The sequence below is a fragment of the Neoarius graeffei genome, chromosome 16 (assembly GCF_027579695.1).
Source record: "Neoarius graeffei isolate fNeoGra1 chromosome 16, fNeoGra1.pri, whole genome shotgun sequence".
NCBI classification, from domain to species: domain Eukaryota; kingdom Metazoa; phylum Chordata; class Actinopteri; order Siluriformes; family Ariidae; genus Neoarius; species Neoarius graeffei.
The window spans coordinates 37,358,608-37,371,412 of record NC_083584.1 but is presented as its reverse complement, the minus strand read 5'-3'; the positions used below and the strand labels follow the sequence as shown (position 1 = coordinate 37,371,412).

General features: G+C 41.3%; 1 protein-coding gene across 7 annotated transcripts; it reads right to left on the bottom strand.

The window, feature by feature from the left end:
* Positions 1 to 1,203: 1,203 nt before the first annotated feature.
* On the bottom strand, positions 1,204 to 10,897 carry anp32e (acidic (leucine-rich) nuclear phosphoprotein 32 family, member E). Of its 7 annotated transcripts, none has more exons than XM_060942874.1 (7): positions 10,719 to 10,897; positions 4,941 to 5,090; positions 3,628 to 3,750; positions 3,153 to 3,315; positions 2,858 to 3,012; positions 2,707 to 2,761; positions 1,204 to 2,578 (listed from the first exon to the last, which is right to left on the bottom strand). In XM_060942874.1, exons 1-7 carry the CDS (start codon positions 10,770 to 10,772, stop codon positions 2,502 to 2,504), a joined length of 777 nt encoding a protein of 258 aa, XP_060798857.1. In that variant the 5' UTR covers positions 10,773 to 10,897; the 3' UTR covers positions 1,204 to 2,501. The 7 variants fall into 7 exon arrangements, with proteins under 7 accessions (XP_060798857.1, XP_060798858.1, XP_060798860.1 ...); XM_060942875.1 differs by having other exon boundaries at positions 1,204 to 2,575; XM_060942877.1 differs by having other exon boundaries at positions 2,858 to 2,997; positions 10,719 to 10,896.
* Between the last annotated feature and the right edge of the window lie 1,908 nt (positions 10,898 to 12,805).

Sequence of the window (12,805 nt, the reverse complement as noted above, 5' to 3'; positions counted from 1 at the left end):
CACACACTATTGATGCCTTGCATCCAGCGTTCCTGTGATAGGCTTCAGATCCACTTCGGTCTTCACCAGGATGAAGCAGTTACTGAAGATGAATGAATTAATGAATTAAATATTTGCATTTATATAGTCCATAGTCAATCATTTTACCATACAGTGGAAGAGTTACCTATTTTGTTGGCGAAAACAATTATTAGCAGCATTCCAGCGATCATGTTCTTTTATTTGCCATAGCACTAAATACACGTCAGTGTAATATTACCAAGGAGAAATATCAAGGAGCCACCCTTACCATTCACTACAACACTCCCTATTGGCTTAAAGGACAGTCCACCACTCATGAGTTATTAATGGCTCTTTGAAACCCTGTCCGTTTTGCTCTTGTATGCTTGAAACAGTCCACACCCCTTTCCATTAACCTAATGCTGAAAGCACATGTATTGATAAATAACTAATAGGCTGTGTAGAGGCAACTCGCAGATGGAGGCTCTGTATTAATACAACAGACTGCTTTCAGAGGTGCTCCAAGCCCCCCACCACACAACACAGAGCTAGTTGTTATGAAGTGTTACTTACACAACTTTAGAGGCACTCTATAGTCAAACTAACTCCTTGTTTATTAAGAACTACTTCCTAAGAACTTTGTTTGGTCAAACTTTTTAGACAGTTTGTCATTATGTATAGTTAGAAGAACTTAAAAAAAAAAAAAATAAAAAAAAATAAAAAACTTTAAATGCACATTCCTATATGCGCAATATTTAATTTGTCTCAAATTAAACCAATTTCACACCATTAGTAATGGAATTCATTTTCTATTATACACTACCAGATTAAGTTTTTCTTTAATGTAAATGTGAAACTAATTCAAGCTTTTTTTTGGTGCGTGTGTGTCAGATTACTTCTCATCACTCTACCTATTAAAAAAAAAAAAAAAAAAAAAAAAAAAAGCATTTTGATCCAAACTTGTACATGTTCAAAACATTTGCCTGCCAGGATTTAAACCAGCCTTTTGCAGAGAATGACTGCATTATTATATGGTAATTAATTACTTACAGCAATTTATCCTCAGCCTTACTCCCAAAAGGAATGTGAACAACCCTGTGTGAACATCAGCACCTGTGGAGATCATTTCAACCTCAAGAACTGCTAGTTTGTGAAGCTTTACACAATGCATTACTGGATAAAATAAATTATAGCTTCATCAAATCATCTCAAATCGCATTTTTTGTTTATTTTTTTTCTAAAAAATGGGGAAATAAGACAGGAACAAAAAAAAAAAAAAAGAAAGAAAGCATTAAAAACAAAGAAAATTTCTCACATACCCAGAAACACACCCAAGTACTGAAAAATAACACAGGAGACCCACATATAGGGACTTTCTCGGACATAGTTTGTATTAAAAACAATTAACCAAACAGCTTTGTTTAAAAAGAAAACAAAAAAACAAACAAAAAAAAAACCCAAACACAAACTCACAAACATTGACCAGTTGGAACATATGCTATATACTGTACATATTGCCATACGAACATTAGTTTAAAGGTACTATTCTGTAAAATATCCCCCACAAAAGATATAAACTAACCCGTTTCCACACCAAGACACAGGAATAAAACTTCAAAAGGGTACTAATTAATCCAACAAAGCCATTAAACCTGATCATTATGAGAAATTTCCCAGCAATGTCACCTCTTAAAAGAAAATAAAACTTTGCTACAGACAAAAGATAACTGAATTCTATAGAATATAGAAGGGAAGGTGAAATGCTTATTAAATGGTTTATGTTCATTTCAACATGGAAAAAAAGACCAGCTCCAATTAAAATAGATTATAATCCTGTCAAAACATTTATACTACACTGCACCCCAACCCCCTCCCCTTGCTTTTCAGTTAATTTACATCACATTTACATACATCACAATCTGGGCTGTCTATTTGAACAAGACTGGCTTAAGGTGAATCAAGAGGAGGCATCCCTTACGAAGATAGTGCCCTGGACAATATCATCTTCATGGATTGGTTGATCCTGGACCATGAGTGCTGCTAGCTGGAGATCACATCACTGGCTCGATGCTCCGTAGTGGGCCGAGACTGAGGCTGCCCGGAGAGGTAGATGAGGAGCAGGCCGACTCTTGGAGAAGCTCTTGGGGAAAGTCACTGTCGGGTTGAGCACGAGCTAACTGGCCGAGTTTACGCCTGACAGACCAAGGTTGCCGCGTCAATTCCCCTACCAGTATTTATGTCCCAGTGTCCTCTGGGAACGATGTGGAGATGCACCAAAACAGACCTCTCCCCTCCCACCACTCAGCCACAATAATGAGATTCTCATGCTGGGACAAAAACTCGGAATGGCTATAAATGAATTATCAATAAACCCCCTTTATATAGTATATTATGTATTTATCAAAAGAAAACATTTAGCCTCTACAGTGATATATCTATGGTATAGGAGAAAAACAATCTGCAAGACCACACACTTTTCAAAGTTGTTCAGACACATGGGCTTAGTCATCATCATCATCTTCACCCTCATCTTCTGCATCTCTCTTCCTTTTCTCCCCCCGAACTTCTGCCTCCTCTTCTTTTATATATGTATAAAAAAAAAAAAACAAAAAAAAAATCCACAAGTCATATGAGAGCAGAAATCCTGTGCCTGAGGTAACGCTCACTAAAGATTGTAAGAAATTTCTGTGGGTGCTTTACACTTACCCTCACCTTCCTCCTCCTGTTCTTCTTCTACATAATCATCGTCATCCTCCTCATCCTGTTACAGGAAGACAAAACCAGCACATAATTAATACCATGGCTTATGTACTTAAAATATAAGATGGTATTCAACAGTATTTAACATTTACATTACCTGAATATCATCTTTCATCAGGTAGGATAGCCCAACCTCTCCACTCTCCGATTCTTCTTCCTCCTCTTCCTCCTCCTCCTCCTCATCATCATCATAATCACCAACAGGTCCAGCTCCCTCCTCACCATCCTCGTCATCCTCTGAGCCACCACAAACTTAAATGAAGTTGCAGCACTAAATTAAGTCTAGTTTTACTTTAATTGTAAAAGCATGGTCTGTAACAGGATCTCACATTTGTCAATATTCATAACTGTATACAAGTTGTATGACAATCTTTCCTCCATAGTCCACTCACCATCACCATCATCCTCCGAGTCAGGAGCTTCGTTGTCCTCTGCATCAAAGCCATCCAGGTATGTGACCTGAGGCAGCAGTTCAAAAATGCTCTCCCTGTACTCCTCCAGTGTTGTGATCTCACAGTTAAAAAGGTCCAGGCTTTTCAGATTCTTCAGGTTTTGCTGAAAATTGCAGCAGAAAGGCCAAAAAAGGACAACTCTGAATGTGCTCAGAATGACTGGGGTGACTAGTGGCATCATAGGTAATTCACTTTGAAATAATAGCTGTGCAGTCCGAGTACCTGCACTATGAGGTATTGTACAGATCAAGTTGTGAAATGTATTCAGAGGACAAGATTCCTCTGGGTGTACAGTATAAGCCCAGCTTTAGGACCATCACTTAGAGCAATAACTATCATCACTTTCAGAACACCACCAACTGCACTAACAATTTGCATGTGTATGACTTATTTGAACAAGACTTGTGTTCCTTACCAGAGCTTCCACTGTGCTGAGTTCTTTAATCTTGTTGCCACTCAGGTTCAGGTACGTCAGATTAGGGCATTTCTCTGCAAGTATCTCCAAAGAGCCTGAGATGTTATTGTCACTCAGCTCCAACTGTTAAAAAGGAGGGGAAAAATAAACCCAAACAAATTACAATCATATAATTAGATTCTCCTATATAGTCCTATAGGCATTTATGGACATGTAATTACTCTAATTCATGCATAACGTAGTGTCTAATTGACTTCATAAAACATTTGTTAGTAGGGCAAGTGAAAACTTTTTTGCGTTGTCTATTGCAAATAGGCTTATAAGAGTGTAATTTTTCTACATCTACTTTGAATTAAATGCAAATGTTCAAGCACTCAGGCCATGTACACACGTAGCCGGGTATTTTTAAAACCAAACATTTCCCCCCCCCTCCGTTTATAAAAATGTTTTATCCACACCACCTCGTCTTCGAAAAAAATCCCTTCCACACATAACCGAACACCTGCGTTTTCAAATCACATTCATAAGCATTCCAAACCTGTAGATGGCATTATTTCCCCAAATCCTACCCCCTAATCACATCAGAATAGCCCTCTGTTGGCGTCACTTCCGCCTAAACATAAAACATGGCACCAAGCTCGTTCGTCTGGACAGACTCGGAGACAGAATTGCTTCTAAACACAATTTTGGAGTATAAACTTCAAAAGACGCAAGAAAACATTGATTGGGAATCTTGTCAAAGCAAAGATTAGTTGGGTTTCTAAAATTAAACATGTAAATAGCACCTGCACAATAATTAACGCTTTCAAGGCACTACTCCAATCCATTACTCTTTGTCCATGCTTAATCTGGCTTCTGCAGTAAACAAAGGTCGCACGTTTGACGTCAGGGCAGATTTGTTGTCATTTTTTGGCGCAGATTGTGACGTTCTAAAACGCAAAACTCCGGTTATCCCTGTCTACACGAAAAGGCATACACGGAGTTTTCAAAAATCTTCACTTTGCCCGGAGTTTTTTTAAATATTCGTTTTTTATGTGTTTTCATGTGGATGACAGGCCAAAACGTAGAAAAATATCTTCGATTTAGCAGATACCCGGCTACGTGTGGACGGGGTCTCAATGGATATCTGGATTCCACTAAGAAAAGAAAAACTGAGATGTTGTCATACTGTTAAGGTTTTCTTTGAACTCACCCTCATACACCAATATAAGCTCTACTAATTCCAGTTTTGATTACCACAAAGGTTTAGCAAATGAAAAATTCCTATTTAGTTTGTGAGTTATGATAAAAGTTGTACTGGTGTAATGACTGACCTTCCTCAGTTTGGGCAGTGATGGCAGCATGGCCAGGGATGTGAGACCAACGTTAACCATGCTGAGGAATTCCAGTTCCTTGAACTCATCCGTCAGGCCCTCGATCTCTCCGTCACTTGAGCGGCAATTGTCCACAACCAGCTCTGCCACCTGCACAGAGAGTGAAGATTTGTGTGTGTCTCTGAAACAGGGTGGGTCACTGAAGATGAAGTGTGATTAAATTCAATGAACTATAATGTTTACGAGAGCTCAGTCAAAAAGGGGTTTTAGGTACTGATATTTGGGGGGGGGGGGGGGGGGGGATTAGTGTGATTTCCGATAATCAATATTCTCAACCGATACCCATTTCTCAAAAAGAGACAAAACATCATTCAAATCAAAATATTAAAATATTGTGAACAGTACAAAAATAGTCAAGCAGGCTTAAATGTACATAAACATAACATTCTGAACTATGAACACAACAGAATTACTTTCATTAAGCCTACACAACTATTCATCTGAAAAGATGTAGATTTATTAGTTACATGTTTTCAAGGTAATGCCTACTTAATTAGGAAAAAAGATTTAATCCATCTTCTCTTACACATAGCACACATTTAATGTTAAAGGGGAACTGAAGGCAATTTATCATCAAAATTCTATTTCTCTTATAAAATGTAGGAATGCATTTCTGACAGCTATTTTGTCGCTGCTATAGCAAGTTATGAGTGTTTGAAATATGCTCTGTAATACATCAGTCCATATGTCAAAGCAACGGCCGTAAACGAGATTCGCTGAGACCTGTACAAGACTTTGTAGGATGGAAGTAAAACGTACAGCAGAAATCAAAGTGACCAACATCTGCCAACGCTGTCAAAAAACGCGTGCACCCTCCTTTGAATGCTGATGTAATCAAGCCGGAAGTTTTCCCGGTGTCTGAAATCGCTCCTCCCTACTCACTATGTAGTGGAGACGCCGTTTTGTAGTGCTGTCCGAAACCTTAGTGAGGATTATGTGGGAAATGCGCGTATTTATCACAAAAATACACGTACGTATTTATTATTTTGAAAACCCACCAGCCACCTGATCTGGCACGTTTTAATTGTGCGACAGTAATGACATAAATACCACTGCGACGGACTAGTCCTTATCCTGTCGTCTTTCCAACTCTTCTCTACTCCACGTTGGTTCAAAGTCATATGGAATAATCTCCATCACTGACAAAGCTGGCAAATCTCAAAATTAACCTAAATTGGAATGATATGGTGATCTGGCCGCTGTGGAAACAGTTTTCAAAATGGCGACGCTGACACTTCACGTTTGAAGTCTCGCACAAATCTCGTGAAGATCGCGTGGATAAGCGACGCCTGCCATGGATCATACGAATTACGTTCAACATGGCTAAAAACCGAAAAGGCTGATAAGTGTAATATAATGTGCCAATATGAGTCACGATATAAGGTTAATAAAACCAAAAACATTATTCAATAACACATTAAGAAATAAAGCAAGTTTAAAAAGGACTTCAGTTCCCCTTTAATATAACTATAAAATGCTTTGCGATACTTTGTTTAGGAACTGTACAAAAATAATTTCACTTAAAACAACAGTCTGTACATATATGCCATTAGTGTGTGTACAACTGAAGTGACGTAAATAGCTGAACGCCTTCATCTGTTTGGCCTGCCTTTGCTTCTCTGCTTGGGTCAGTGCCGTGCGCCCTCTGGCGGCCCAATTATGTACCGACAACACTCAACATAGCTAAAGGATCCATTTTCCGTCTCTCTTTAATTGCCATTTATTGGCCGTTATTACATGGCTCATTTGAATACTCGAATTCTGATTGGTCAATTACAGGATTCAGTGGTCTGTTATTTCTTTATAACAGACAGTTGTCATGTTATGACTCACACTGCTATGGACCACGTCAATAGTGGAAGCAATAAAATCATCTTTAAATAAAACCATTTTTACTCAATATTTTGTGTCAAATGATCGATTTCTTTAGTAAGTAGCCACGTAATAAGGGGAACAGTGTACAGCAGGCCAGTCATTATGATGAAATAAACCTTTATCCTGCATCACCATGTCCAGGTTTATTTTACAATAATGACCAGCTCGTTGTACACCAGCCCTTATTCATGTACACCAATAAAGATTTATCGGCAATTAGCTCATATCAGCCTATAATACTGGCACACCAATTTATTGGTTGGGCCCTAGCATTTACATTCTTAACATCCGGTATAAATGTTTAGAACAACTGGAATGAAATTGACAACCCTAGGAAGAGGTCAATTAGATGGCAAAATGGTGCATCATAATCCTTGGATGTTTTCACAAAACATATGATTAATCAGGTTTGCAAACAAAGTGTCATGACTAATCGGGTTTGCAAACAAAGTGCCAAGAACCTTCCAATCAGCTACTGTAAATAATAGAATTGAGTTATAAAAACAATACCTGGGACACTCAGGAAAAAAAAAATCTTAACACATTACATTACAGGCATTTAGCAGATACTTTCATCCAGAGTGACGTACAACAAGCACACACACACATCCAGTGTACAGTTGGGGGTTAGGTGCCTTACTCAAAGCACTTCAGTCAGGGATTTTTCCTGCTGGTCCAGGGAATCGAACCAGCAACTTTTTGGGCCCAAGGTTGCTTCTTTAACCTTTAGACCATAGGTGCAATAATGCAACTTATTGTGATATCAGTATCATTTCATATCGGCAAGTCTTCCAGTATGAAATTTTCTTTGAAGTGGATGAGTGACTGCAGTCTGTCTTTACTTTTAAAGCATCATTACATGTTCCCTGCATGAATCTTCACGTGTCTCGAAAGCAGTCATCTGAAGCTCCAAATCTGAATGTCACTCATGAATAAGTGCTTGAGAAGAGATTTTTTTTAAACTGAATATAACACGGCACGGTGGTGTAGTGGTTAGCACGGTTGCCTCACAGCAAGAAGGTTCCAGGCTCGAACCCAGCGACCAGCGAGGGCCTTTCTGTGTGGAGTTTACATGTTCTCCCCATGTCTGTGTGGGGTGGCCTTGGGCTGAAGTGCCCTTGAGCAAGGTACTTAACCCCTGACTGCTCCCTGGGGTGCTCTGGGTGTGTGCGCGCGTGCGTTCACTGCTTCAGATGGATTAAATACAGAGTAGGGTGCATCAGTTGCCCTCACTTTCGTAAAATCTGATGCATTTTTGTTTGGGTGTTCCTTTTCACCAATAAAGACATCCTGTAAAATTTTTTGACCATATTCAAAAGTCTAATGGTGGCACCATGAGGTTCATTTTTTTGCCAAAAAATGCTTATTTTATGTTTTCGCGTAAGGTTTGAATCACAATGTTGGACTCCATTTATTGATTTCTTGTGACACAGAGATCATGTTAAGAACCTTTGCAAGGGATTGAGAAGCATTAATGTGATTCATAATACATCTGTATTGTTTAAAAAGTAGTTGAACAATGATTCAATGAACAACTAAAACTCAAACTGTGCTTGATAATATATTTAGAATATGTACTAAAAATGTGTATCTAAGATATTTGGTATACTCTATAAGGTGCCATAATGTTTCGTGAAAAGTGATGGAAATTGTGTCATAAAAGTCATAAAATAGCAGCTTTTTCCATAACTTTGAGCTCCTGGTGCCACCATTAAACTTTTGAATTTTGTCAAAATATTTCACCCAGTGTGTTTTCTTACCAAAAGGAACATAAAAACAAAAATGCATCATGATTGGAGGAACTTTTCACTTTTAGGGGGCAACTGATGCACCCTAATACAGAGGATGAATTTCACTGTGCTTGAAGTGTGCATGGGTGGCACGGTGGTGTAGTGGTTAGCGCTGTCGCCTCACAGCAAGAAGGTCCGGGTTCGAGCCCCGGGGCCGGCGAGGACCTTTCTGTGCGGAGTTTGCATGTTCTCCCCGTGTCCACGTGGGTTTCCTCCGGGTGCTCCGGTTTCCCCCACAGTCCAAAGACATGCAGGTTAGGTTAACTGGTGACTCTAAATTGAGCGTAGGTGTGAATGTGAGTGTGAATGGTTGTCTGTGTCTATGTGTCAGCCCTGTGATGACCTGGCGACTTGTCCAGGGTGTACCCCGCCTTTCGCCCGTAGTCAGCTGGGATAGGCTCCAGCTTGCCTGCGACCCTGTAGAACAGGATAAAGCGGCTATAAAGGTTTCTTCTTTCTTCACTGGCTTGAGCTGCACCACATTCAGATGAATGAGCTGAACTAACTACCTGCCAATAGTTTCAACACAAGGCGCTCCAGAATAGACATGGGCGTTCACAAAATACTTTTACCAGAGATATTAATCATCCTCACACCCATCTCTCTGTAGATTTAAAAAAAAAAAAAAAAAGTCAAACCAAGCGCGCTTCTTCACCATTGGAGCTTGGGTTGAACTATAATACTACTAACCTGAGAGGGGGGAGGGGTGCGAGTGTGTGAGAGAGAGTGAGACCATCTCACCATCTGCCACATTCCTTCAAGTACCAAAAAAAGAAGACAGACAGTCGAAAAACGAAATATTTTCTTTCAAAATAGCCAGACCGAACATACACACATGAACTCCAGAGTCCTGGAACCGAGCTGTAAACAGGTTATATAACAACAACAACGCCATCGTGATAATGAACATGGAGGAAGAAAAAGCAGCTTAAGGACTTCCTGAAAAGTCTAAACCGAATTGTGGCTCATAAAATGGTCTCCAATCGGTTTTATTAACCTTCACTGGAGGTAACTAGACGACCCTGTTGGTCTTTTAAACGTACGCAACTCAGTCAAAGTCACCGAACGCCGCCATGTTCGCCAACTGAGGCGACAAAATGCCGCACGCGCCCTCACCCTCGCGCTCCTGCTGCTTCTTCTTCTTCTACACACTCCCTTTCTCTCTCGCGCTCTCTCTCTCTCGCGCGCGCGCGCTGTCTCACTCACACAGAGGTGCCACACACACACACACACACACACACAGAGCTTCGGATTTAACCCTTACACAAGACAAGAAAACACGCTCTATACATTTACTGAGCCGAAACATGACTGAACTCTGAACAGTAACGTTCACAGGGGGGTTTGCTGAGGAACAGCTGCAGCATGATGTGAACATTTATAGTGCTGAAGAGTTGTTGGAGACCAAGATGTCCGCCTCGGGAGACCAACCCGCTGTCTTCATGACTAGGTTAGAGAAGCCATACTGAAACACAGCGGAGCAGGCGCCAAGATAAGACTGCGATCAACTTATTCGAGCTAGTGGCAGAATATTCGGAGTAAATATGCTGTAACTGTAACCAAGTAGTTATAATCTGTATAAACAGAGTTGAATAACGGTATTAACGTCGTGTATCATCCGTTTTCAAAATTACAGCCGGATGATGGCGTGTCAACAGTGCTCGATGAGGTCGTGATTGAAGTAGACAACGATAATCAGATTAATTCATAAACTAGGGTGATATTGATTTTATGCCACAACTTCCACTCATGAACTCCAGCACAATGGCGAACAGGAGAGTAACGGGCTCACAAAGGACTCCAGAGTTACTGTGGCTAAACACGGACGTATCTGGGTATTAAAACAAAGCCTGGACGTCTAAACAATATGCCTGTTTTAGGCTCATCATTGGTCTTAACTTGCCTAAGCGCCCATGTGGTGTGTAAGTGCAGAGTGAGAGAGAGCCCACTCCTGAGGGGAGAGTCCGGTGAACTCCGACTCCGCAGGAGACAGACAGGTTGTGATCGAACATCATTTCAGGGGGGAAATTTAATAAATAATTAAAACTCTCACCTCGGCCGGAGTTCTGTTCCTCAGCTCTAAACTGATCCTCTTCTTCATCTCCATGGTGTGAGGAAAATGACGACACGGGTATTCAGAAATTGTTAGAAACTCCGAAGCGCAGCTCCACAGCTCAGCTTTCTTCAACGTCTACTCTTCTCTAACTGATCCTCCATGATACCTCGCAGCCAACCCCCTTTCCGAAACCCCGCCCACTCTGCGTCTCGATTGGTCGCTTTTGTTTTTGAGCGCGTGAGCGGTGCACGAGTGTGCCACTCAAACAGCTTCAGCCTGCTCAACAGAAATCGAGCTTCGGCGAAGAACGTGATTGGTTGGAATTGCGCGCGCAGTAAAATTAGACGGGTTGCTGCGGGTGTCAGTAGAAAACAGCTTGACTTGCCAAACCCGCCCACTCTTTGTTTTCATTGGCGCGTGCCCATGTCACCCAGTAGACTTACAATAAATACATCGATTAAGATCATAGTAATATTTCACTTCATTATTCATTACTTTAGGATTTGGTCCTACTATTTTCATGCATGCCCAAAAAAATATGGGGCAGTGTCGTTTTCAACATTGATTTAAATAAATTTATATTTTATGCGGAGTTTGCATGTTCTCCCCGTGTCCACGTGGGTTTCCTCCGGGTGCTCCGGTTTCCCCCACAGTCCAAAGACATGCAGGTTAGGTTAACTGGTGGCTCTAAATTGACCGTAGGTGTGAATGTGAGTGTGAATGGTTGTCTGTGTCTATGTGTCAGCCCTGTGATGACCTGGCGACTTGTCCAGGGTGTACCCCGCCTTTCGCCCGTAGTCAGCTGGGATAGGCTCCAGCTTGCCTGCGACCCTGTAGAACAGGATAAAGCGGCTAGAGATAATGAGATGAGATGAGAGAACTGTATATATATATATATATATATATATATATATATATATATATATATGGCGGCACGGTGGTGTAGTGGTTAGCGCTGTCGCCTCACAGCAAGAAGCTCCTGGGTTCGAGCCCCATGGCCGGCGAGGGCCTTTCTGTGCGGAGTTTGCATGTTCTCCCCGTGTCCGCATGGGTTTCCTCCGGGTGCTCCGGTTTCCCCCACAGTCCAAAGACATGCAGGTTAGGTTAACTGGTGACTCTAAATTGACCGTAGGTGTGAATGTGAGTGTGAATGGTTGTCTGTGTCTATGTGTCAGCCCTGTGATGACCTGGCGACTTGTCCAGGGTGTACCCCGCCTTTCGCCCGTAGTCAGCTGGGATAGGCTCCAGCTTGCCTGCAACCCTGTAGAAGGATAAAGCGGCTAGAGGAGATGATATATATATATATATATATATATATACAGGGTGTCTCAAAAAAATGTACTCACACTTTGAATGACGAGAAAACCTTTATTTATGAACATAGAGTGAAATGGAATAGCTTCGAATACAGAAGACAAATGTAATTGAAGAATCATGTTCGCAAATGTTCAAATTGATGACCATTATTGTCCAGACAACGCTGATAACGCGCACCAAGGGATTCGTAAACGTCACGAAACAGGTCATTAGGAATATCGCGACATTGTCTTTCAATTTCCAATTTCAGTGCATCAATTGTTCTTGGTTTGGTGCGATAATTTCCTGCCATGCTGTGATTAATTAATTACACCTGCAACACAAAAAAGGCAGCATGTTAGGGACAGTTAAAGTGTGAGTACATTTTTTTGAGACACCCTGTATATATATATGTATGTGTGTGTGTTGTGGTTAGCACCGTCGCCTCACAGCAAGAAGGTCCGGGTTCGAGCCCAGCGGCTGGTGAGGGCCTTTCTGTGTGGAGTTTGCATGTTCTCCCCGTGGGTTTCCTTCGGGTGCTCCGGTTTCCCCCACAGTCCAAAGACATGCAGGTTAGGTTAACTGGTGGCTCTAAATTGACCGTAGGTGTGAATGTGAGTGTGAATGGTTGTCTGTGTCTATGTGTCAGCCCTGTGATGACCTGGCGACTTGTCCAGGGTGTACCCCGCCTTTCGCCCGTAGTCAGCTGGGATAGGCTCCAGCTTGCCTGCGACCCTGTAGAACAGGATAAAGCGGCTAGAGATAATGAGATGAGATGAGAGAACTGT

Excerpts from the sequence above, each read along its gene's own strand:
- anp32e (XM_060942872.1), bottom strand. The coding sequence starts at position 9,418 with ATGTGGCAGATGGTGAGATGGTCTCACTCTCTCTCACACACTCGCACC. Across the intron at positions 3,751-4,940 it reads CACTGCCCAAACTGAGGAAG|TTGGAGCTGAGTGACAATAA; the intron begins GTCAGTCATTAC and ends CCTTTTTAACAG. Across the intron at positions 3,316-3,627 it reads TCAGCACAGTGGAAGCTCTG|CAAAACCTGAAGAATCTGAA; the intron begins GTAAGGAACACA and ends TGCAATTTTCAG.